General features: G+C 38.0%; 1 protein-coding gene across 1 annotated transcript; it reads left to right on the top strand.

The window, feature by feature from the left end:
* The first annotated feature begins 1,213 nt into the window (after positions 1-1,213).
* On the top strand, positions 1,214-27,778 carry LOC140229959 (upstream stimulatory factor-like). The gene is made up of 8 exons (XM_072310159.1): positions 1,214-1,345; positions 11,264-11,325; positions 15,737-15,792; positions 19,710-19,838; positions 23,382-23,550; positions 25,112-25,199; positions 26,147-26,300; positions 27,565-27,778. The coding sequence occupies exons 1-8, from the start codon at positions 1,314-1,316 to the stop codon at positions 27,775-27,777; spliced, it is 903 nt and encodes a 300-aa protein (XP_072166260.1). The 5' UTR covers positions 1,214-1,313; the 3' UTR covers position 27,778.

The raw sequence follows: 27,778 nt of genomic DNA, 5'->3' as shown, positions 1-27,778 counted from the left end.
CTTTTAACACTTAAAGGGATTGTACAGTTATGGTTGAGACCTAATTTCAGGTTTCTAACATTTTTTGGTGATCATGAGAAACCTCTTATAAGATATGAAAGAGCATGTAATTCTATGAGGAATTCCAACGTTTATTTGATGAAAATTGGTTTTGAAATGGCTGAGATATCAAAAAAGAGCTATTCTAATAAAGTGTGGGACCCACACTTTATTAGAATTGCTTTGTTTTACTTTGTTTTTTGATGTTTCAGTCATTCCAAACCCGATTTTCATCAAATAAAACTTTGAATACCTCTTAAAATGGTATGTGCTGTACTATATAGTAAGTGTTTTCTTGGTATCTCGCAAAAAGTTAAAAACCCAATTCTCATCTCCACCAAAACTGTACTATCCCTTTAACCTAATAGGCATACGTGGTAGGCCATTGAGGGAGACATTACGTGCCTCTGTCCGTGCTGTTTAATTGATTTAATATGTGGCATACACATTCGCAAATACATTGTAATCTTATGTGTTGTATGACTGTTATTGCTTTTTATTTTATGTCGTGTGTGAATTGAAAGGTTTGATTTTTCACTTTCGCTTTCAGTGCCATCATATTTAGTCAACGAACGAAAGAAAATGAAAAAAAAAACAACAAAACAAAACAAAAACAAACAAACCATGTTGGCCTAGTGTCTCACAAAGCATAACAAACTGTATAAAAAAAAAGGGGGGGGGGGGGCTACCGGGTGTGAAATAAAACATTAGCTCACATGACATACAACATACTGTATCAGGTGATATCTATTTGAATATTCATGAACACCTCCATAAGTGAAACGGAGCTTTCACCCTCGACAAAGGAATTCAAATTATTCATACGTCCTATGTAAAATAATCCTGGATCTTTTATATCCCATTCATTTCTAGGTATAGCAAATGGACCTGCTATATATTTCAGCGCACAGTATGCTGTACATTAAAAATACTCGAACTTAACCAATGCAAAGTAAATACTTTCTTTTTAAAAAAGCCCCTGTGAACTGCGGATTAATATTCTTGTTTAACTTTATCTCGCGCCTAGCCTTCCAGGGTGGTCTTTGCATACGATTTGATATGCACCGGAAAGTGCGTTGCATGTATGCTGTATTATGCGTACATGTACTGCCCTGCCTGCATAATGCTACGCCAGCAGCTTCACACACGATTTACTACACTGATGTGAATTTGTCACATGTTCAGCGTTTGGCTCACATGACCAACTTGTTTGGCCCCGTGATCACCGCTAGAAATCCTGATTCGTTTTCCCTTTTCCCATTCACTTCGACCACATGGATGTTCTAGATCAAACCTTGGATCAGGGGTAAGGACATATTCACACAAGACAGTTCGAATTGAGCATAAGTTTACATGATTTGGTCGCACCCTATTTCTGCAGGAGTTTAAAAATGCCTGCGTGTAGATCTTGTATGGTGTTCTGTATTGCGCTGGGTTCTGTTTCGTACGTTTGAGGTTGTTTTACGTTGCACTCCGCTCGCCCATTCGATTGGTTCTTTGTTGTGGTGGCGATCGGCGAGGCAGTTGTGTGCGGGCTGGCGTACAGTGAATGCAATGGCTTATGGCCAAGGCAAGCAAGCCGGTGTAGCCTTTTGCGGCGGTGCAATGCTGCTTTGTGAGATTTTGTGTAACGATACACCAGAACTAGGACCTATAAACTGTTACAGATTATGTTGTAAAAAAAAAAATGCATGCTGCTGTTGGGCTCAAGCCAAACCTATACCTATAAAGTTCACTATCACAGACTAGCTTGCAGCATGTGATTGTAAGACCGTACAAATTGTAACAATGTCAATAGATGTGAATTTAACGTAGGCCTAGTAAACTTATCAACATACAATTTATGTAGATTTAGAAGTAGAATGCAAAGTTGGTAGGTTTCTGTAGTGTTATTTGTTACTTGTTACTTGTTGAAATAATCCCCAAACTGCAGCTCAGGTATGAATGTGGAGGTGAATATATTAATAACCCTCTTCCATCCGTGGCTCTATCTAACTGTAACTGTTAGTGTTGTTACCATTATTCTGCAGTAGGGCCTAAATCTAGTCTAATGTAACTAATGTTTAATAGTCCGAGTCTCCTCAATTCAATATTGGTAATGCATGCTATAAATGAATGCACTATCCTGGTTAAGGAAGCGAAAGTCAATAGACGCTATACAAATGACGCGACGCACACAGGCGGTCTGAGGGCATCAGTTGTAATTGTGTGCATAATACATGTAAAGAAAGGCAACTTTTAATGAGGCAAAGCTGAGTGGGTTTAGCCGAAGGCTAAATTCCACCGTTACTGCATGCACACTTAATATTCCGACTGACGCACAAAAAAAAAAAAAAAAAAAAAAATGTGTGCGTCATCTGTGTTATGTAATGGGTAATTTTCTTGCCCAAAACCCATTTATCTACCATGTTTATTAAATTGCCCATTGACAAATTTACTGGATGCATTTCCTTTTGGCTTGCCTTAGATGAGAGCCTGAAAATCATCAAAACCATGCATCCAGTAATTGTTGGATGCATGGATGCATGATTTTTTAGCCAATAGGAGTCTCCTACCAAGTGCACGAACTCTTGCTTGGTGCGTGAACCTTTGTTTCAAGTGCGCGTACAAGTTGTACTCTTGCTACAGGTGCACGATAATACCACTATGACTCAGCGTGCGGCCAGTAAAAAAATCAGTGCATACACGTAGCTCTTGACCAGATCGCAGGATTCTCGCTACCTATACAAGCCACAAGTACAATTGTACATGGGGCATAATTTGACCATAACGCTGTCCAAAATTTGACTGCCGGCTTCATGTATTAAAGTTAGAGTATGTTCAGAAACCTATAGATGCTTTTGTGCGTGATCAAATTGTGGCATGGGAGGTCAAACCCTTGTGCAGGCTTTTTTAGACCTATCAGATGATGAAACACAACCTCACAGGACTGCCCATATGCAAGAGCTCTTTAACCCTTTTAGCAACTGAAAATTGGGTGCATAAAGGCCTATAATTCCCTACAACAACTTTCTTAATTATGTTAAATAGCTCACTGCATGTTTATTTTTGTCTATTTGAAAGCCAATTCAAACTTGACCAATAGAATTGTGGGTCACAGAAATAATTCTGAGATAGTCTACACTGTATGTACTTTTCTTTGTCTTTGACCTCTTTCATATTATGTACAGTGTACAGTAATCAGATTCATATTCTCTATGAAAACAATAAAATGATAAAGCATTTAAAAAATCTGAGGGGCACTTGTGTGTCACACATGTACATTTTGTACCTGTCTGCAAATCTACAATTTTTTTTTTTTTTTTTTAAACTGTAGACCTTCCTTGTGATATGATCACAAGTACATGTACATACTGTAGTTGTACAGGTCTACTGTATGTAGAACATACATGTACAATGGACACAGTCACATTGCATGTGTACACTTAATTTTAAGAGCAGGTTGGTGCAACCACGTACTGTGTACTATGTACTATATTGTAAAAATGGAATTTTTGTGGTGTTGAAATTTTTATGCATTTTGCGCAACCACAGCTTAAAAATTATGTTATTCAAAAGCTCCATACGCTAGGAAGGAGACACCCCCACCCCTCTCCTCCCCGAAAAGCCATCATCAGTTAAAACATTATAACAACAGAAATGTGTTTGAAAGAATGATTCACTTTACAAAATTGGTATAAAGTGTTACAAAATGATTTCACTTCGTGCTACAGTAGGGGGAAAAAAAAATTAAATAAGATCTGTGTGTTGGTCATAAATTAGAAACACAAAGACCACTACATCATGACAGCACCTTATTTTGAATACTGTACATGCTGTATGCTTGCTGCGTGGATTTACTGTAGTAAAACACAATATTTTTGTGCCATGAAATTTTTGCAAATTGGAAACAATGGCCTTTTTTGTGGCATGAAATTTTTGCGAGTTGCTTCTCACATTAAATGCACATACATTTGTAGTGTAGACAAGAACTTTCGCGTTCATTTTAATTTCGCGAATCTTGGCTTTCGCGAAATTTGCGAAATTAAGATGCATACATGTGAACATTCCTTGTTTTACAGTATGCTGAACTTCAAGGTGTGTGGTGGACTTGGGAGGGGCAAGAGGCAGTGCAGAGTGGGTCTCAGTTAAAAGCAAATTTATGAACTTGATATTACTTAAGGCCGTGTCACACCATTCCGGGCAAGCTACGCGGGCTTGTGGCGAGGAGGTGATTTCCAGCACGTAAAAGATTTTCAGCGGGCGAACAAGAATGTTTGCAATTTTCATTCATGCCTTGTCATACCGTACGGGGGAACAAATTTACTCTCTGGAGCTCTCCGCAGTTGGTCCGCACCTGACAGTATCTAGCGCGTAGTTGCCCAGAGGTGCTCACGCAAGTCCGATTTAACCGCAGCCAAGTTTTGAACATGACCAAAACTTTTTCCGGGTGAGTCGCGGGAATGCCCGTAGAGGTCCACGCAGAACGCCAGTAGGAGGCCCTTAGCGGCAGCACTTCCCAGGCAACTCCCACGCAGGTACTTCGCAGTCCCGTATGCAGCCAAGATAATGAAATTTTGTGGGATTTCAGCCATTCCATTAGAGGAATTCCTTCATTGAGTTGTCAGCCCCCACGCGACTGGTACAAAGGTCACACAGTATACTCGCAAGTATAATTTAAGTAGAACGCGTCCAGCAAGTAAGACACATGCGCTGACTCGCTTAAATCCCTTTCTGCCCTCAGGAATGTCCGGTATGCTAGAAAATCCCTACACGTAACAAGTCCGAGTAGCTTTATTGCCCGGAAAGGTGTGACAGGGCCTAAACACGGTTGTAGGTAAAAATATATGCGTGCGCACCTCCGGGCGACTACGGTTGAGATACATGCTAGGTACTGTCGTGTGCGGATCATCTACGGGGACCTCCGGGTAGTCAAAAATGCTCTTTGCAAGTTGCACGCAAGGCTTGCCCGGAAAGGTGTGACACGGCCTTTACAAAAAGTATTACATGTAGGTCTAATTAATCACAATTTACAATTTGTACAATGTACATGTATGGCACATTTCAGTAAGTACACTAGATTAAAAACATGTAGACTGTGCATCTGTGAGTTTTGAGAAATTGCTTTCAGCCTTCTTTTTCACCATTGTACAACATCCAGTCACAAGGTTTGCAGGATGTCTTTGGATGAATTATTTCCACATATTGCAATTCAGGGTAATAATTTTGACGGCTGATCGAAAAACTAAATGCAGCTGAGGGAGTCTTTTTGTGGTAGCTCAAATTTCAAGGCAATTCAAACAGAAATGTAACATGACATACAGTACTGTACATTGTACACAGGTACCGGTACTGTAAGTTGTACATGTGTAGACTCATGAATTTTACCGTTGTATTCTACATCCAGTGGTATGTACATTGTACTTGTACATTGTACACTGTAGACAACACCTGAAGTCCTCACTGGATAAGACTGTTATGAATTTGTTACATATTTTTCTGATTTCTCATTTGTAATAATGTGGAAGACAGCATTATTATCTGTGAAGAAAGTGGTGCCCATTGTTTCCATTTTGTGTACTGATGTGATACATCCTTGCTGGATGGTACACGTAAGCATAGAGTAAGCGCTATATACCCAAAATATTCAAGTTGAAAAAGTAAAAGTTTGTCCTTCAAGTAATTTAAATCTAACAAAGATGATGCCTGACAAATACATGAAGTGAGGTCTAGTTGAAGATGATTGTTGTAATCGTTGTCCAGGATACATTCGCTGTACATTGTATAGATCTGCAGAGTGGCAGTCACATTTTAAAGGTATTAGCCCACATTTGTAAACCTGCAGCAATTGGTCTGACTCTCATAGTTAGCATGGAGTTTGGGTATGATTGCAGTAACACCTGTGCAAAATTTCGTTCCAGTTAGTCCATTACTTTCATAAAAATAAATGAAAATGCACCGTAATCCGTATGCATGCGTATAACACTCGCTAGCTCCGGTCCACGTACGTGTTACATGTACAATGTACGTAGCTATAGCCCGCGCTCGTAATTCGATTTTGGGTCGGGTTGACCCGGTTTGAAAATTGATTTTAAAACGATGATTTTCTCTCTTTTATCGAATGGTACAGACAAAGAGCGACATGTGAGGTATGTTACACAAGTGTACTGTTATAACTTGTACTTGAAGTCATATTGGACCTGTTTTATGCAGTTTTGATTTTCGTGGGTTTGCAAATGTGGGCTAGTACCTTTAACGATACAAAACTCCTTGTCATGTGACTGTTCAACTTCCGTTAAAGCCAAAGAATCAGACTGATTGTGATTTGCAACATTTGCTTTCAGTTTGCAGAGTAGACCTGCTCTTTTGTGAAGGATACAGTTGTATGGCCGATTGAAGTAGCAATTTCCTTTCCCCTAGTACTGGTTGAGGTGGGGATTCATGTTTTGAACATTCCTAAGTGAGATAATGAGAAACCTCTTTGTGATATGAAATATATTGTATGAAAGAGGATGTAATTTTAAGAAGGATTCAACGTTTATTTGATGAAAATTTGTTTTCAGTTGGCTGAGATATCCAAAAAAGTGATGATAATAAAAGGCAACAGGCCACGCCTTTTATTAGGATCTCTTTGTTTCACCTTGTTTTGGGATATCTCAGCCATTTCAAAACTGATTTTCATCAAATAAACTTTTGATACCCCTTAGAATTGCATGCTCTTTGACATTTCATAGAGTGGTTTCTGAATATCTCACAAAACGTTAAAAGCTAAATCCTCACCTCGACCAGAACTGTACACACCCTTTAGGTGCGGAATCAAAGTAAGGGTTTATCAATGCTTTCATATTTGTGGTCAAGTTTTTTTTCTCCTTTTTTTCTTTGTAAGTATATATGGCCTGTATATAAGCAATGTGCTGTGCTGAGAACACTACATGTAGTTGTGTTTGGCTCTTTGCTACCCACAGTTTATAGTATACATTGTACATATACATTGTACCGGTACTGTAAAAGTGGATATTTTCGCGCGACTAATTTTTCGCGCTCGGCGGGGTTAGAAGAGTTTTGCGCGTTTTTAATTCCGCGGAATGAAGACACCAACTACTGGAACATATGGCAAGCAAAAATATTCGCATGATTTTTTTGCGCTAGGTTCTGGTTGCGTGAAATACGCGAAAATTTCAACACCGCGAAAATTTCCACTTTTACAGTACAAGTATATGTCTGCTAAAATCAAGAATCAACAGATTGACTTTGTACATCATACTTAAACTTTCATGCATGATTACTGAAGCTTCAAGAGCTACACTTGTACATTACATTGTATAACATTGTAGGTCAATACCGGGACATTGTGGATGGCTCTTTATAGATGGATCAATGCAGATTCCTAGGGAAGAGCACACAAAATACAAAGTTCAGCAATGACGTACAGTACAGACAACAGATGTACACTTAATTTTGAGAAATGAAACAATCATTTTATTGTTAGCACATGTAGTACATAGTAGAGCCATTACCATTTTATTGTCTTTCCACTGGAGATGCCTTCTTACAATTTTGTACTTTGTAGTCATACGTACATATAGTATGGCTATTTTCGGGGGCCCATAGGATGCGAAAGTACTACATACGTTGTACATACTACTTGTACAATGTATACTACAACTGTAGATGACTGATTCACATTCAGGCATTAATGTAAATGGTTTGCTTGTCTGTGTTGATTGAATTCATATGTTCCCTCCCATGTAGGGCCTGTATTCCTGAAATTGAATAAAAATTGATTAAAAAAAAAAAAATTCTTAAACCAGGACATATTCATGCCTGTCCTATTCATTTTGTGAATGCTGTACAACTTCTTATTGTATTCAACTAAATTATGACGTATTACATATGAGTCAAGTTTGCTACTGGTTTGAGACGTGCACACTCTTGAATTTTTGCATGATTTTTGAACTACACATGAACACACAGTATGCTTCATGCTCCACAAGAAGACCTCTTGTGTGACCAGGAGAAGAATAAAAAAAAACCAAACAAACAAACAAACAGCATAACTGCAATTTTGTTGTTACTGTGGGAGTAAATTGCATTTTATTTGCATGTCATGCTAAAAGTAAAAATTCAGAGTATTAAGTTGTGACAAGTTTTGACCTCACAAAGGAGAAAGCAACTGAAGAAAAAGGGCAGGAGGCACGCAGAGTAGAGAGAGAGAGAGAGGAAAAAAAATCTTTGCCGGTGATCATTTGTGGAGAAATGACAGGATGCCCCGATTATTGTCTGCTACCCCCAGCGAATCATGTCAAGTCATGTGGGCTGGGTCTCGAGGGGTGACGCGCACCCCCATGACTCCGGCAACGTGACCCCACTGTCCTCCCAGTTTTTGTCCCGGCGTGCAAAGGGTGTCCTTCAGACAGACAAAACACACACAAGATGTTAACTATTATCCTAATTATTGCTTAAAAAAAGAGAAGATGCCACAGAAGTTTTCCATGCATGTCAAACTATCAATTGAAACTGATACAAGATGCAGGTCAAGAAAATTTTAATTTGTGAGGCTAAAAAAAAAACCAAAAAAAATTGTGAGTATTGTTTCATTGTTTGAAGAAAATAAATATCAGAGGATAATGGTTTCCTCTGTGAAGCAATTCAAAATGGCCTTTTTGCCTTTTGAGGGTGTATACCACAGGTAACAATTGTAACTACATGTAAATCAGCTTGAAGTACAGCTTTGTTTGTTTGTTTGTTTTTAGTAGAGAAAAGATGCATGCACTACTGGAAATCAACATGTATTTGTACTTGCATATTGTTGAGGAATGTGGAATTACAGGTTTGAAGTCATTGAGATTTATTGTCCTTAAAAAAACCCCAAACAACAACAACAACAACCCAAACTGTACATTGTAGTGTGTCAAATTGCAGGCAATACTACTCAAGTGCATAAAGGTTTCTATTGAAAAGTGAGGTAACTTTTGTAGATGGTTCCATCACTTGGTGCATTCCAACACCATTAGGTGTGAAACTCACACCTCAGGGGTCATTCTCATGCTCATACTGTATGACTTTTTTCCACATGCCTCACAACAAACCTCCAAATGACCTTTAAAAAAAAATAAAAAATCAGCAGCATGGAATTCCAACCACCAAATGTTCACATTTTGAGGCAAAATTTTTTCATCAAAATAATCCAGAATATTATACATGTAGATTATATATAACTGTAGTATGCACTGGATTGCACGATGTACACAATACAACATTTATAAACTGTTATAATATAAAGACCCTTTGCTGTTGGAGTAGCCACTCACCTTCCCCCTCTTGGTCACTTTGTTGGGCGTTGGGAAGGAAACGGGAGAGGGAGAGTAGACGAAATAGGTTGACCATGAGAAATGCACTTATTCTAGTACAAATTAATTCTTGTTGTAGGAAGCATGATTTCTTGGTGAGGTCATTTTGCAACACTTTTCATGAGATTCAAGCCTTACATATTTAAGAGTTCTGTCAACTTTATTTTTTTCTTTAATTATTAAAAAGGAAAAAAATACATCTAGCATGCCTTTTAAAGATATTTACCAACCACCATATTTTTTGTTGCCTTCAGAATGTTTTTATAGTGTGCATATCTTTTTTCTTTTAATTTCTATTAGTATTATTATTGCCTTTATAAACCAACCACAATATTTTTTGTTGCCTTCAGAATGTTTTTATAGTATGCATTTATAATTTTTATTTCTTTTAATTTTTGTTATTTTTTTTTGGAGGGGGCGGGGGAGGGCTTTGCAGAGGCTAGGAGCGTCATTTTTTTTTTAAGACTTCAGTACTACAATTGTACATTTTGTACATTAAAAGATAATATGTGGGGGGGGGGGGGGAGTCAGAGATTGTCACATTTACTGTAGAGGATAAGTCTTGCATACACTATCTAGACAAACTTTATAACAGCTCACTGAACTCCTCTTCATCTATCCAGTTTCATTCCTACACATGATTGATGGTGTGTTGCAAGTTTGATTTAAAATACATATTTTTTTTTTAAAGCAAAGTTGTAGCTTGTAGCATGACCTGCCTTGCCTATAGAATCATCCTCAAGGACTGCTCTCGATCTTTCATCCCACAGTTTTGAAAGCAATGTAGTACAAGTTGCATTGTAGGAAAATTGCGCAAGATTCATGTGTGAAGCGAGGGACACTTTCCACAAGAGGGGGGCATGATCTTCGGGGTCGAGTCTCCCCTCTAGGTGCTACCTTGCTTCCATTCATTCATCAATCCCCCGCCTCATTCAGCCACACGTCCGTCCCCTTCTCGGTCAGGTCACATGACAATGCCTAAAGTTTCCGAGCCATTTTCAACTTGCATCCCTCCACCCCATCCCCCCGCCCCCCCCCCCCCCCCCCCATCCCCATCCTGGGCTTAAGAAATGCTCGGGTACGCATCCACTTGCAAAGTACCATGCGTGAGTTTGTAGTATGATGCTCTCTTCTTTTTTTTTCACCCCTCATTTATCGCCATGCCACTCTCGTTGAAGTGGAGCAACCTATTGAGCGCGTAGTAACGCCTCTTTGATGAGCAAGGGGGGAAATTTGATATTCATATCTGGAGGAGTGCATTTTGCCCCCTTTGTGGTTGGGAGCTGTAGGGGAAAGATGGCGAAATCGTCATTACTTGGAAATGAGCGAATGCGGTGAGCAATTTCAGTCTTCTTGTGTTTGAGTACACGTACACGTAGGTGGGCGAATTTCTAGAAAACCCTGTCTTGCAAATTCAAAGTGGGAACGTCATGGAATCCTCCTAAGAACACAAGGGAACATGTGCTTTTTTTTTTTTTTTTTTTAGTGCATTTCATTTGCAAATTTTTGTTTGTCTTTCTTTTGATATTCTAGACAAACAACAATAGATAGATCCAGAAATGTAATACACTTACATTGTGTCTTTCATATGAATTTTTATTTGATGTTCTCATTCATTCTGTGAAACACGATCAGGACACTTAATTTATCCGTCATTTATCTGGTGGCTGTTAGTGCAATATTAGACCTCCACAGCTGTGATGAACTCATACAAGTATAGTTGTGTGGGAGGTTTTCACTTGCCTCGCACTAAATCATATGTTTTTGACTGCAAGGTGAGTATGTGCTCCATCTTTAATGTGCTGGTACAAAAACATATATGTAACATGCATGGGATAAAGCATAATTTTTTTTTTCATTAATTTTGGATATATTCTTTGTGTGTGTATTTGCAGAACACAAGACAAAGAAAAGGAACTTGGAGAAGAAGGTGCCGTCACGGTCCATTTAGCAGATGGTATGTAGTGAACGTTTCACCTCTTCCTTGAAACATGCACAGTTACAATGTCACTGTCATTTGGTGACCCTGATCCATCATGTAATTCTACTCTGTAGTGCTTCAGGGAGATGAATTTCAAGCCCTAGCTGTGTATGTCTACAAATATACATGTGTGTATATGTTCTTGGGACAGACTTTGTTAGATATTGCAGGTACATCAATTTACAGACAACAACAATGACAACAAACTTCCTGTGATGCCTAGGTGTAGATTAGTTATTGACTGTAAAAATGTATTCCGAAACCTTGCTTTTCATTCTACATTGTACATACAATGTTTGAATGGAAGCGCCGATGAGAAACGCTCTTAGGGATGAATGGCTTCTAAATATAGTGTGTGTTCAATGAAGTGTAGTAATTACAAGTAAATAACTTGTGATTTATACGACAGAGTGCAGGTTGATCTCTGAATGTGCACATACATGTAACTGTCTGAGTTTCTCCAACTGATAGACTACAAGTGTAGTTCTGTTTGATCCTTGTTTCTTTCTTTCTTTTTATCTGCATCAGTGAGTGTTTTTACTCCCCCATTTTGTAAATATCTAAAATAATGTAGTATAAATGCCATCCAGAGCTTTTCTGTGCTGGGTGTCTGGACTTATTTTCCCGAAATTTGGTTAAACCTTATAATGCATTATGAAAAACTTATACATTATAATGAATCAAAATCAAAGGTCTAAAGTCACTCAACCATGTGAAATGTAAGTTGTGTCATAATGAATTGATCATTTCAAGTGCTTGAGTAATACAATGTAGCTGTTTAATGTTGTAACTCCTGCTTCTAATACCCAAATCGCATTATTACCCATAAGGATAAAATTTAACAATATTCCCCACGAGGACTATGATTGCTTTCCCCTGCAGTGTTTAAAAAAATGAGCTTTACAAAGTATGATGAATACTCTTTATTATAAAGAGAGCAGACTAAAGTGTTTTATACACTTGTATTTCTACACCCTTTTAACACCTGAGTCTGCTCTTCTCCACGCTCCCTCTCTCTCTCTCTCTCTCTTTATCAAAGAAAGTTTGAGCTGCCCACTGTTGTTTCATGTTTCCCTAGAGTGTGTGTGTACATGTACACACATATACAGAGTGCACATGTTTATGTCTGAGTGGTGTTAGTGTGTAATGTGTGTTTCTCTACATGTACCAGGGGCCTGTTATATCAACAGATATCTATAATTGATTTTGAATTTCCCTAACACACAGGCAGCCATAAACCAATCAACAAATCAACTTTATACTCATAAAACAGGGCCCTGGTCTTGTAAGTGAATGAAACTTGGCATTCACATTGTATTGTACTGTTTGGGAAACAAAGGATAAGTTCTGTTTGTCGACACTCTTGGTCTGGCTCACACAAAAAAACAAAAAACAAAAAAAAAAACAAAACAAAAAAAAACACAGAAAAAGTAAAAACATTTGCAACAAAAACCATGATTGAATTTTCTGAGGTTTGACCCTTGACCTTGTGTACTTCAAGCACTACCCTTGAACCCAATGTGTGGTAGAATCAATAATTTCCTGACTATTAGTAGTAGTATGCACTTTGCAAGAAATGTCGGCCTATTTGTACTCTTATGCATGTAGGTGCTTCTGCATTACTGTGGCTTACAAATTACATTTGTACAGTGTGCAAGTCAAGTCCTGAGCGTAACTTGTTTGAGCTTGAAGTCCAGGTGGAAGGGCAAGGTCAAATTCCAAGATCACGTAGTAAAAAGAAAACTTCAAGGTGATTCATGGAAATTCGATGAGACTGCTCCTGCTTGCACAAGGATGAATGTGATAACAGGATAATAGAGATTATAATATACAAGTAATGCACTCGATATGGCTGATATGTTAGTGGACCGTACCATCATCTTGGCATAAATTTCAAACATTTGCTGACATTTCATCTGTGAGCTCTTTGAAAATTTAAAGTGTCTTATTAAAAAAAACCCCAGATTTTTATGTGTTTGAAAAAAAAAAATCATTTGTTGTTGATATCATGGTTGTCAGTATCAAAAGCTATTAACATTTGTTTCACTGACTTCCAAATTTGTATCTCATGAATAATAATTAGGATAAAATGTGACCGTGCAGCACAAAACCAACAAAAAGTTGCTTGACCTAATGTTATGCCAGGACTCAAGATAGTTGAAAGGGGTCAAACTACAATGTAGTCAGTAATAATATACACTGTAGTAATTTTTTAATGCTGATATATTCTGAAAGAGCAATTCTTCTTCTACATGATTCTTCAATTTTGGACCGTAAAATGAATTTGAAATTGTGTTTGTTTGTTTGTTTGTTTTGCAATTTTGCCGACACTTTCATTGTACATATTTATAGAATTTTTAGTGTGATTATGCGCATGTACAATGTACACAATGACTTTTGAATAGAGACTCCTTTTCATTTCTTAAAACCCTTTACAGGCTCTTCACCTTTAAACTCTAATAACTTTTGAAAGGATGATGCTCATGCTGGGAAAGTTCGTACACATATATCAGTAATGAATTGAGTAGCTAAATTGCCAAATTTAGTGTGCCAAATTGCAGCTTCACCTGATAATCCCTTCATTGTGGTTGCTATAGAGCTTTGTCCGAGCATCCTGCTTTTTGTCTCATTCATTGCATAGAACGCAGCATGGTGAGATGAAGCACATGAATACCTGATAGACCCTGAACTTCAAAGCCTCTTTTCTCAGCCAAAACTTTTCAGAGTGTGTACATGTACTCTGGTTCCATTAGTTAGATATATAGGTCAAGGAAGTCCTTTTGTATTTCAAGAGTTATATCATTTTAAAGTTTTAATAGAGTCTGCTCTATGAAACCCATGTCTGGTGACTTTTTGGTGGTTACATGTACATACTGTGATGCACGGTCACAAATCATACCAAATTGATACAGGAATAATCATGATTTTGATGCAAATAAATTTATTAAAGCCATCTTGCCAATCTGTGTGGCTTGTCTGTTGTGTTTGTTTGTATATGTTTGTGTGTATTTTTGAGTATTCAGGAAGATTCTGCGAACTGTGTACTCTTCATTGCAGAGCCTGCACAATGGAATTCACTTTCGCTGTGTGATTTATTGAGGGCCCTTTCTAAACTACAGTACCCATACTTTTTATAGCAGGGCTGCCAACACTGGAAACTAGTTGAGAGTGAGACTCCCATACTAGGCCAATGCTATAATTTAGGAGTCAAATGAGTGAGATCAATAGAAATGCATGCAAATGAAATAAAGTTTTAGCGTGAGAAAGGACCAAAATGTGTGAGTCTCACGCTCAATGCGTGAGAGTTGGCAGCCCTGTTATAGTGTAGTATGTACATTGTACCTGGCCTTGCTTTGTGCTGTACACATGAAAGAACTCAGAAAATTTTGGTAGTCCAGGGCCCCATTTTATCAAAAGATAAACCGATTATAAATTTCCTTTAATACCACACAGGGTGCCATAGTAGAATTACCATTGAAATCATTTTTCAATTACAGTATCTAGGATAACTCTTCATAAAACAGGGCCCAGTCATTTGACCCATAACCCCCAGAAACCACTATAATTCTGCTATGGTGCATTATGTTTTGACATCATAGTTATTGCTAATATGCTATCATTCATTGCTGAAGACATGCATGTACATGTACATGTATGTATATCTCATACAGGGCTGCCAACTCTCACTCATTGAGAGTGAGACTCACTCATTTTGGTCCTTTCTCACTCTAAAACTTTATTTCATTTGCATGTATTTCTATTGATCTCACTCATTTTGACTCCTAAATTATAGCATTGGCCTATGGGAGTCTCACTCTCAACTAGTTTCCAATGTTGGCAGCGCTGTCATAGGGTGAATGAAAACTTGTCTTTTATAATGTTAACCCTTGATATATATTTTATGATATACAACGTGTACATGTACCATTTTATTCATACAGTACATTGCAGAATTATCAAAAGCCTCCAGACTGCTGAGTATCAAGCTGATTTTTTTTTTTTTTAAATAAAAATTGGACAGCACAATATAGGAGGTTTAACTTAATATTTCTCAACCCTCCTGGTAAATTACAGTTTTGTGTGTTTGTTTGTTTGTTTGTTTTTTGTTTGTTTGTTTGTTTGTTGTTGCTTTTTGGGGGGAGGCGTGATTAGTGCAAAATTGGTACAACTACAAGTATAGTGACGTACATGTACATGTATATTGTACACTGAACTGAAGTTCTATCTACAATAGTGTAGTCTTTCTTGAATAAAGGCTACACAGTAAAATTAAGAGTTGCCAATTTGATGAGTAGTCAGTACAATGTGATAATTTCTCCACAGTGAATTCCCCCCAGTACTTGATGAGTTTATTTGTGAATGCTCTTCATTTGATTCACGTCCACAGGAGACCAGGTTGTCGCAGAAGATGGTGGGGGAGCAGAGTTTGCAGATAACATCCAGGTATTGTTAAACGTTCCGTCTAGCCTAGCCCATCAACAGTGTAGTCAAGGAAAGGTAACGTGGATGTAGCATCCCAGCGCTTCATCCTCCGCACCGAGCTTGACATTTACAATACACGGACATGTCTGGCCACCTTGTACACTTTACAGTATCACAGATGCAGGACACGTCGTAGACATCATGGTCCTATAGTATTGAAAAAAAACAAACAAACAACACACACACACACACAGAAAAAAAAACAACAAAAACTTAAAGCAGTACACTATACTACAGTAGGTCCTACAGGTAACTTCTATCATACGTTTAACATCTCTCTGTTTTCATTGATAGGATATAACATTTCATAGCCACTAGAATGTATTCTAATTTTTTCTTTTTTTTTGTTGCACATTTGATTAAATTCGCGATCGCGGAGTACAGTAATGATTGCAGAAATAAGTTGTGCATGCATATCATACAAGTGTGTACATGTCACAATCATGTCAGGACCAGAGTTGCAACATATTTGCATGTTCTAAATAAATTCATGAATAGCACCTACTGTACAGTGTATCGCAAAATTCATGAAAATAAAAACCCCACAAAATATATGTTGTACTGTACATGTATACTCTATAATAATCAATTAATCAATTGAAATCAAACTCGAATAAGATATAATAATATATGTAACTGATTCCAAACACATATAGTTATCAGAGCTGTCATGGATAGTGCATACAATGTAGAATGCTATTAACACAAGTGTATAGTTATCTGGTGTTTTGTGTATATATATACAGTATGTCTAGAGTTAAAAAAAAAACCAAAAAAAGCAAAAAAAAAAAACCCAACAATTTCTGCTACAATCTGTATTAAATGTCACATGCACACACCTACAAATTGTACATTGTATACACTATACTTTAATACACACTTGCAGACGAGCACAAAGTCTTGAGCAGTCTTTTGTATTGCTAGATCTACAAGTCAAACATTCACTGCTGACCGTGAATCAAATTAAAGTCTTGTATATATCGAAAATAAAAGTGAAAGTGACCAGACTAAAGCACTCCAGACCCACTCCTTAAACAAGTACTGACTAGTAACTGTATCCTACCCTTATCATGTAATTGGTGCATAATAATCATTCACTGTCAGAGTATTATGTCAGGGTGAATGTCAAAATACCCTTGGGGTATTACAGAAATATAATTACCGCTACCTTATATTAGAATTTACTGTAAAACCCGAAATAATCGCTTCATGAAGGTTTGTGCGAATTGGAGCCGACTGCCTGTTTGCAACATGAAACTTTGGCGAATTGCCGACCATGAAAAAATTAGGAGTACACTACATATTATACTGGATTGTGCAGACAAAAACTTTCACATGCATTTTACTTTTGCCAATTGTGGCTCACTTGTGCAATGCGGAAAAGCTGCATGCAGACAAACATTTCTGGTTTTACAGTACAGATGCCCAAATGGACATTTGGGGGCAAGTAACTTAAATCTTTTACTCCAATGTACACGGACATGAGGTATGTTTTTACATTTTAGGCCTACTTGCCAGTTTTAGTTGATATGCGCAAGTAGGGAGTTGGTGTGTAGTGTCCCGTAGTGTCCTGTGTGTAATGTCCCATACACATGAAGTACAGTTTGTTGGCACTCTTGGCCAACCCCACATATTTTTTTTTTTTTTTTTTTTTTGGTTAAGATACCATTTTCTGATATAATGCTATTAACATGCACTTGCTGTGTTGTTATGCCTCTGCCATGAAGTGTCGCCGGAGGCATTATGTTTTCGGGTTGTCCGTCCTTCCGTCCGTCCGTCCCTCCATAATCAATGTTGTGGACAGCATACATGTACCTTCAAAACCGTTTGAGGTATCCAAATGGAACTTGGCAGGTTATATGTACAAATGTATGAGGGGGTGAAATTGTGCCTGTCAACTCATGGGAACACATGCTCAAGGTCAAAGGTCAAGGTCAGATGTACAAAATTTCACTATTTCCCCCATATCTATGCAATGCCTCAAGGTATTTTCTTGAAACTTAGTGCATACATGTATTAACCAATGAAGATTCTCTAGTGAGAGTTTTGGGTCATGAGGTCAAAGTTCAAAGGTCAAGTGAAAATGTTAACATCTCATATTTTTCTTCATATCTTGGAAAGCGTTCCAGGTATCTTCATGGAACATAATACATTTCTGTACTGACTGGCATTGATTATCTCGAGAATGTTGTGGTCATGAGGTCAAGATCAGGGGGTCAAAGGTCAAGGCCAACTCATTAGATTTCACTTTTGTGGCTGAAGGTATCATCATGAAACTAATATTTATGCATGTTCTGCCGACAGTGATTCTCTTTGGAATGTTAAGGTCAGAGGGTCAAAATTCTAACAATTTACTATTTGATGCAGAAATTACACTTTTTCTCTATATTTTGAAATGGCTCAGTGCATCCACTTATAAAAGTGTTAAAAGTCATCATATCCCCAAATACATATAACTCTCTTAGAAAATGTAGCCATTCGTCCAATTAGATCTAGATAGTTCAAGGAAAGTGAACACTCAACACATTACAGTATAACATGTCATTTTAATGTTTTGCCAAGATGAAACTGTCATCACACATTGGCAAGACGTACTATAGACCTATTAGGAGAATTGTGCATTATGGCGGAGGCATACCAGTTGCCATAGCGACATTTCTAGTTATTTATAAATTTACATTTTTATGCAAACTGTATGTTTGTTTCAAAAATGTGAATGTATCAAACTACCATCAGCCTTAAGAAGGAACTCTCTTCTTGCCCTATACACATTTGACACAGATCTTTGCTTAATTTCATGATATCAGAAAAACCTCTACCCTTTTCACCATTCTTTGTTTCTGTTTTGTCAATCTACAGTACAATTGTAGGTATTACAGTTGTATGCCTTTTTTTGTTGTTTTTTTACTTGAATCATTGGAATCGTAAGTTGATGACATTGTCATGTAATTTGAGACGGTACAATGTAGGTTGCAACCATTGTCACCAAGAAGTAAATATGTGAAGCATTTAGAAATCCAAAACTTTTACATCTTTCAATTTTCTCAGTTTGAATCAACTTAACCCAGTCTGTTGGGTTGACTCAACTGTAGTCACTATAAAAGGGACTGCACAGTACTGGTTGAGGTGGGGATTCATGTTTTGAACATTCCTAGGTGACATAATGAAAAGCCTGTCTATGAAATATGAAAGAGCATGTAATTTTAAGAAGGATTCAACGTTTATTTGATGAAAATTGGTTTTCAAATGGCTGAGATATCCAAAAAAAAAAAGGTGCTTATAATAAAAGGCGACATGCCACAACTTTATTAGGATCTCTTTGTTTCACCTTGTTTTTGGATATCTCGGCCATTTCAAAACCGATTTTCATCAAATAAACTTTTGATACCCCTTAGAACTGCATGCTCTTTGACATCTCATAGAGTGGTTTCTGAATATCTCGCAAAACGTTAAAAGCTAAATCCTCACCTCGACCAGAACTGTACACACCCTTTAAACTTGAGTTATACATGATGTTGAATTGCAGCACTTGTATTTTAGCACTTTACAATTTTCTGTGCCAGAAATGACTGATGGTTCCACACTTAAAACAGAAGTGAAAAATTACTGTATCTCTTTTTGCCTGCCTGCTGTGACTTCACAGTATATCCATGGTACAAATTTGTGTTATGCTTGAAAGTTGTTGTGAAGTCATAATAGCACTCTCATTGTGATCACATGACCAAGGTTTTAATGCCACTCAGTTCTTTAGCCTGGGAGCCGCAGAGCACGAAAGAAGGATCTCTCTCATCAATGAAAAAACCCTCTTGGGGTGATCTCCATTCTGCTTTGTGCACGTGACTGCATCTTTCTTCATCTCTCCTCTCACCCCTCAATAGTATCAGTTCCGCACAGACAGTAACGGTCAGAGTCAGGTGACGTATCGCGTGGTGCAGGTCGGGGACAGCGACGCCAGTCCACAGACGGTGGTAACTACCTTTCCACAAGGCCAACAGGCTCTAACACAGGTGAGACAGACAGTCATACTTCTGTATGAGAGAGCATATTAATGCAAAGATCTTATTAACCCCTTCATTTACTACTAAATACACCATTATTTTTGCACACAGATATTTTTGCGAATGAGGAGGTCGCAGACATTTTTGCAAGAAGTTGTTCTCGCAAAGTGACACCAAGATCATCATAAACGCACTATCATCCTAGCACATGGCAACATTTGTTGTTGTTGTTGTGTTGTTGAATTCATGGTTAACTGTGATTTGGGAAATTGGCGAAAATTAAACCCTAGCAAAAATAACAACTTTTACGATTATTCACTCTAGACTTTCTCTCAGCCTAGAATAAGAAACACAAGACAAAACAAATCAAACAAATGAAAAACAAAACAAAGTGAAAAACATGACAGAACAACTGAATAAGACAAAACAATACAAAGCAAGCAAACACAAATGGAAGAGTAGTTCCCTGAAACTCAAAGTAAACCAGACAAGAAGTATTTCTTTGAAAGTGGGAATCGAATGCTACAAGTGACTTCGATACTGATGTGCTGATTGTACAGTAAACATATAGCATCCTGTCAGCGCACCACTTCAAAGTTTCTTGATGAGTGTTGCAAAGAAAGACAAATATTAGCTGGTTTACAATCCTAGCACTGTATCAAGGAAGAAAACACAAAGAGATGCAGGGTCAATTTGACCATCGTTCACCCCCCCCCCCCCCCCCCGAAAAAAAACCTGCCAACAGCAACAAACAAAACAAAATAAGCCCCCTCCCCCCCCCCCAAAAAAAAAAAAAAGCCCCAGAGAAAACTAAAGAGTACAAATTATTGTTGTGTTAATAAATAGATTCCATGACTAGACAAGAGAGACTGTCGAGTGAAAGATGAAATGAAGTCAGTTAATGTTATTACACCTAAGTGTCCATTAAGTGTCACATGATTGTACCTCACAAGAACGCTTCACGTTTGCCATGTGAGTAATGGGTGTGGTTTTCCTCTGCCCAAAGTGCTTGCATTATCAACTAATTTAGGGGTAATCTCAGATTCATCAAGCACACACAGAAGCATACTGCGTGCACACACGCATGCAAAGACACACACGCACACACACACACACACACACACAGGTACGCACACATGCACACTCACCCCTCCCCACACACATGAAAAAACACACACACATACACCCAAGGGCAAGAACGAGGTGTAACACACCCACTTACACACACAAACCCCCACCCCAACATTGTGACACATGCATACAGACACACATTCATTTTAAACTTTGTACAGTTGTATATTTTCATACATGTGGAGTATCACTAGAAGAAAACTTTTGAGATTTCCAACTTGTTCCCTGGATTTGGCTATCAGTGGTGATACACTCGTTTCATACTATCTGATTGACATTTATGGGAGGTGGAAAGGTAGAAGAAAGAGAAACTGTACCCTTCTATGTCAAATGTATGTCACTGTAGGTCGTCTATACAGTTGTACCCAACTTTATGTCTAAGCACTTAAATGTTATGACATTTTAATAGCAATTCACAATAGAGCATGAGAGAGAAAAAAACTGCAAAGCTTTTGAAGGCATACTTTCTTTTAATGTGATTGATATTTGAAACTCAACCTCTCAAGATCTTAGCTCCACTAATGTATATGTCCTACATTGTATGTGTAAAAACAAAACACATAATGTACAAAACTGCAGAAAGATCTTGATGCCACAGTGCAGAAGTCATACAAATGCACAGAATAAATTACTCATATCCACTCGTTGCAATGGAGCTACAATGTCTCCCCTCTTTCAATGATGAAATCCTATTGAAATGTTTTTGATTCAAACTGAAGAACGCAGACAACATGGATGCTTCGTGCACATATTGGGATAGCTTGCGTTATTTGGTCATTACTGTAAACGTGGATATTTTTGTGTGAGTAATTCTTTGCGCTCTGCCCAGTAAGATGAATTTTGCGTGTTTTTAATCTTGTGGAATCAAGACATTTAATACATAATGGTACATATAAGTTATAACAAGCAGAAATATCTTTGCGCATTTATTTATCTGCTAGTTTCTGGTTGTGCGAATGTGCAAAAATTTCCACTTTTTCAGTATGTATGCTGTGTGCTCTGTTGTCACGTGTTCTATCATACGATCATATCAGTCGTGAAGAAGGAAAGAGAAGACAAAAGTCCCTCCTGAATCCCTCCACTGGACTGTCCAAACTCATGATGCTCTGATCTTTGTCATTTCAAGGACTCTCGTCTTTGAAGTTTAGTGGGTGGATTCAAAACTGAGGTCTTTTATTACAAATGTGAAACTGCAGACATTTGTGTAACAAAGAGACAGTCTACATGTAGCTCCATTGTGATTGACTCGGTGTCTACCAGGTACATGAATGTATAGTGGATGCTGTACATTGTAGAATGACAGTCTTTGATATGGATTGTGTGATTTGGGAAAGAACATGTTAACCTTTCATGTGTGTGTGTGTGTGTGTGTGTGTGTGGGTGTGTGTGTGTTACTCTTTCCAATTAACATATGAATCAAATAGACTTACGTACAAATGTAGCCTGAGAAATCATCCTCTTGAATTGTGTTAGGATATGTTCTGGAAGCTGGTATGTACACTTATGTGACCTTACATCAAAAAACCAACAAAAAGTCACAAGACATGGATTTTTATATAAAGGCAAATTCTGAAAGAGCGGATGTTAGGCGTGAAATGATGTATAACTCAATTCAAAGGGACTCTCCTAACCTAATTACCCTTACACCTGTATTATTAGATATAAAGCACACACTCTGGAAAAGTGTGTACTGAGAAGAGGCTCTGAAGTATATGGTCTATTTAAGAGCTTAATAGTCTTGCCAAGCCATGCTCTGTGCAGTGAACGGGACAAAAAGCAGGATGTAAACTCCATAGCAACAACAATGAAGGGATTAAAATCAGATTAAGCTGAAATTGAGCGCGCTCTGTTAACACATTCTATCCATGACAAAGCCAACTTTCAAAGCAGTAGCGTAGTTTTGTACCATTATTAGAGTTGAAAGTGAAGATAGTGTAAAAGGGTTAAGAATTAGAAAAGGGGACTTGAAGACACACCTATTAGAATCAAACTATTCTATTTACAAAAAAAGGTGTTCTAGGAAGACTGCTTTTAAGTGCTAAAAGCAATTCCCCATTTGCTTAATGAACCCAAATTTTACAACAATATAGAAGCCAAATTGCTCTTTCAGGGAATATGCAAAATTCAAGATTAATTCGGTTGACCCTTTCACATATTTTGAGTCCTCACATACAGTCAGGACGTGTGACTTTTTGTTTGTTTTGTGGTGTAAGTTGGTTATAATCACTGGAATTGATACGATAATGATGATGTTTTGTTATATCTATATTCAATAATTAAGAGAACTTTTACCAATATCAGCCATATCCCTGTACTGAAGAGCAACGTTGGCATTGCTTTTACTTGCAACACAAATGGAATGACATTCATCTATAAAGCTCTCGACCTTTCCACTTTTTGACCCTTGACCTTCAACCTCAGATTGTCCAGGGTCCCTTCAGCAATGGGGAAAGTCCCACGAGCGAGAGCCAAGGCGGGGAAACACGCTTCACATACTTCCCAGCAGCAGCGGCCATCTCTACAGATGGGACAGCGGCGGCTGGAACCACGGAAGGGGCTGGTATTGCCCAAACTGCGGGTAGTGCAGGGGGTATGTGAAAAGCAGTGTAGCATATTCATATTCATAGGCTCTTGCCTGCTTGTCTTGGGCAGCTTAAACTCTGGTATCAATCAAGTTGCAAATTAACCCGTTATGGACGGGCTGATTTTGCGATAACACTCATTTCTAATAGACGCTTGACCAAGTATCTTTGGGACTCGTCCTCAATGGGTTTAATGGACACTCATATGTTGAAAGTACTCAGTCTTTGCCTGAATGCCTGCAATTAGTAGAAATCAGTTGTAGTTCCCTGTCAAGTATGTGCAGGGCACTGAGAAAAAAAAAATAATAGTGAAGTGTGTAAGCCGTCATTGGGCAGCTGGCTGCTTTAGCAGAGTCCTGTGCTATTTCTCTTTACAGCATACAAACTTCATGAGACTTTAACTAACTCTCAATGGCATTATGTGACCTGACATATATTGTACACTGTATGTGGGGACATTTGTCATACTGGGCTGACGTATATGTGACCTTGCATCACAAAACTAATGAAAAGTCATCAGACATTTATTTTTTAGTTCAGGGCAGATTCCTAAAGAGTAGATTCTAAGCTTTAAAATGATGTCTAACTCAAATACAAATGGACCACCATAACCTATCTATTAATATTAAAGGAAAGAAAGTACACGATCTAGAAAAGTGTTCACTGGGAAAAGAGGATTTGAAGTTTAGGGCCTATTCAAGTGCTTAAAGGGACTGTACAGTACTGGTTGAGGTGGGGATTCATGTTTTGAACATTCCTAAGTGGGATAATGAAAAGCCTCTTATGAAATATGAAAGAGCATATAATTTTAAGAAGGATTCAATGTTTATTTGATGAAAATTGGTTTTCAAATGGCTGAGATATCAAAAAAAGTGCTAATAATAAAAGGCGACATGCCACAACTTTATTAGGATCTCTTTGTTTCACCTTGTTTTGGGATATCTCAGCCATTTCAAAACCAAATTTCCTCAAATAAACTTTTGATACCCCTTAGAACTGCATGCTCTTTGACATCTCATAGAGTGGTTTCTGAATATCTCGCAAAACGTTAAAAGCTAAATCCTCACCTCGACCAGAACTGTACACACCCTTTAATCCTACCAAGTTGTGCGCTGTACCATGGATTGGACAGAAAAACAAAAAAGATGTACAACTCTGTGATAACCACAATGAGGGGATTGTCAGATTACTAAATTGTCCACATTCATTGAGTACATTCTATTCATTACTGATACTCTCAACTTTGAACACAGTAGCACTATCCTTTCAAAAGTTATCAGAGTTGAAAGTGAACAGTGTGTAAAGGGTTTTCATGAAATGACAGAATTGAAACCAGACAGGCCAAGGATTATCGAAAGGATCTCAGCAAATCCTTGCTAACAGTTAAAACATATGTGCAAAGTGTGTGATAAACTTAATTTCAAGTAATTGTGTGTTTCCTTTATAGTATTTTTGTGTGTGCTTATAACTGTACATTAATTACAAATGTGGATATCTGTGGAGTTTGTGTTAATGCAAGTGCCTTTGTTGTGACCTTTGTTGTGACCTTTGCTGTGACCTTTGCTGCAGGTCAATTCTACGTCATGATGTCACCTCAAGACGTTCTTCAGGGAGCCTCACAAAGGACCATTGCCCCCAGGACGCATCAGTTCAATGCGTAAGTTGAATGTGTCCACTTTATTCCATTGAGGACGGACTGATTTTGCTATGACATGCATTTCCCATAGACACCTGCCCAAGTATACTCGGGACTAGTCTTCTGTGGGCTAAACGGATGGTGTAGTATTGGTGGAGATGAGGATTGGGCTTTGAACTCTTTGCAAGATACCAAAAAACCACTTATGAAATGATACAAAAGCATAACATTCTAAGAGGAATTCAAAGTTTATGAGATGGAAATTGGTTGTGGAATGGCCGAGACATCCAAAAAACAAAGTAAAACAAAGCAATCCTAATAAAAAGTGGGTCCCAACCTTTTACTAGGATTTGCACTGTTTTGGATGTCTCAGCCATTTCAAAGCCAATTTTCATCAAATAAATGTTGAATCCCTCTTGGATTTACATGCTCTTTCATGTTTATGAGAGGTTTCTCATTGTTTCACAAAAAAATGTTAGAAACCAGACGTTAAGTCTCGAATAAATCTTTACAATCCCTTTAAGAAGGCCGCATATACGAGTTATATTGTATGTTTTCCTCATATTTTTGTGTATTTCATTAAAGAAGAATGAAAGCCCAATATATATGTGGACTGAGTGAATGCAGAAATATCAGTAGGACGCATTTGTTAGAGTGAAGTTTTACGTAAATCGGCTAGTCCGTTCAAAAGTTATACATTTGGGTCTCATTCCCCTTTAACTCAAACAGTCGTGGAAATGACTTAAGTTTGGTATGATGCTGCATCTTATTGCATAAAGCACTGAATATTGCTCTCACTCATTTGTTTTGTTTTGTTTTGTGTGTTCTTGTTTGGGTAACCCGGGTACAACACTAAAAAAAAAAAATTAGCAAAATAGCAGATTTCTATTTGTTACCTGAGGTTGCCAAGAATTGCATCAATTGCTTGGTGTAACCTTCGACACGTCTGCTCCTATTTGCACTGTCAGGAAAATCGACAGCGCGAGGACAGTGAGGGACGAGAGGAGGAGAGCCACCCACAATGAGGTGGAGAGGAGGAGAAGAGACAAAATCAACAACTGGATCGTCAAACTCTCGAAAATTATCCCCGACTGCAACACAGACCATTCCAAACAAGGACAGGTATGTTGATCTTTCAGTGAGACTTTGCAGTGAGCTCCATTTTTGTGCATTGAGGCGGGGAGACATGTAGTGCATATTTGGATACATGATTTGTAGTATGAGTTGATTGCATTATAGCGTGATTTCAGTTATAGTGAGAGTTTGTTGGATGAAGCAGATGTAGTACACGTGTACAGGATATTTGCTTTATAGCAAGATTTTTGCTTGGATACAGCATTTGTAGTGAAGGGTAATCCAATTTTGGCAGTGTTTTTAAAAAAGTGAGAATTACCTTTCATATGAAAAGGTAAATCTGTAGAACTGCAGTTCCTTCAGGTGCCATTAAATTACTATATTATGTGACCCTGGATCACAAACCCCCTGAAATGTCACCAGACATGAATTTTTAGGAAAGGTTAGATTCTGAATGAGCAGAGTCTATGCTTTCGAGTAATGTATTACTCAATACAAATTACTTTCCTAACCTATCTTAAGCATAGAAAGAAAGAACACACTCCAAAAAAATGTTTGTTGAGAAAAGTGGCTTTGAAATGTAGAGTCCAGTCAAGTTTTAATCCTCACCAAGCTGTGCTCCATGCCATGAATGGGACAGAAAATCTGGATGTAAAACAGTAACCACAATAAAGGGATTATCAGATTAAGCTGAAATTTGCACACTAAATAGAAGCTCATGCTATTCATTACTGAATCAAACGTTTAAGGCATCATTATCCATTAAAAAGTAATTAGAATTGAAAGTGAAGAGTTGCCATAAGATCATGTGTGACCAATATCACACACATTTGAAAAAAGTCTCCCCTTGTGCTGTGGTATGTTCGCTGTCAGTAGCACATACTCTGCAGCAATTTATCATGGAGACAATTTTAACAACCACTGTAAACACTGACAAAAAAACAACAACATAGATACAGGTATATGTGAAGAGGCACATATCACGTGGCAGCCAAAGCACTTTTAACAAATGGGATTGGCTTCCTTTTGACATGCTGTAGTAGCTTCCTTTTCAAAATAAGACAGCTTGAATTTTATAGACAGGACATCCCATAACTGATTATCTTACAATTCATTAAAAAAAAGTGATTTTCACAAAATTTGACATACAAGGTCTTGTCCCCCGATGAAATGATTGTTCTCTTGCTCTGCGATATGATATGATAGGAAAATTGCAGTGTTTTTCTGATCCACATGCAAATATTTTCCTTTTTTGCGGCTCCCAAACTTATCAGTGTTGTGCACAATTTTCTTCACTTCTCATCCCAAGCAGAGCAAAGGAGGCATCCTGGCCAAGACGTGCGACTACATCGCCGAGCTGCGGACGGCCAACTCACGGATGGCGGACACACTGAAGGAGACGGAACGGCTCCAGGTGGACGCCGAACTCATGAGGCAACAGCTGGAAGAACTAAAGAATGAGAACGCCCTCTTGAGGGCACAGTTACAGCAGCATGGAATTGATGTTCCAGGGACACCTAATTAAA

The sequence above is a fragment of the Diadema setosum genome, chromosome 6 (genome assembly GCF_964275005.1).
Source record: "Diadema setosum chromosome 6, eeDiaSeto1, whole genome shotgun sequence".
Lineage (NCBI taxonomy): Eukaryota > Metazoa > Echinodermata > Echinoidea > Diadematoida > Diadematidae > Diadema > Diadema setosum.
The sequence above is the reverse complement of the archived record's forward strand: the minus strand, read 5'-3'. Positions and strand labels throughout refer to the sequence as shown.

Excerpts from the sequence above, each read along its gene's own strand:
- LOC140229959 (XM_072310159.1), top strand. The coding sequence starts at position 1,314 with ATGGATGTTCTAGATCAAACCTTGGATCAGGG. Across the intron at positions 1,346-11,263 it reads GATCAAACCTTGGATCAGGG|AACACAAGACAAAGAAAAGG; the intron begins GTAAGGACATAT and ends GTGTATTTGCAG. Across the intron at positions 11,326-15,736 it reads CACGGTCCATTTAGCAGATG|GAGACCAGGTTGTCGCAGAA; the intron begins GTATGTAGTGAA and ends TCACGTCCACAG.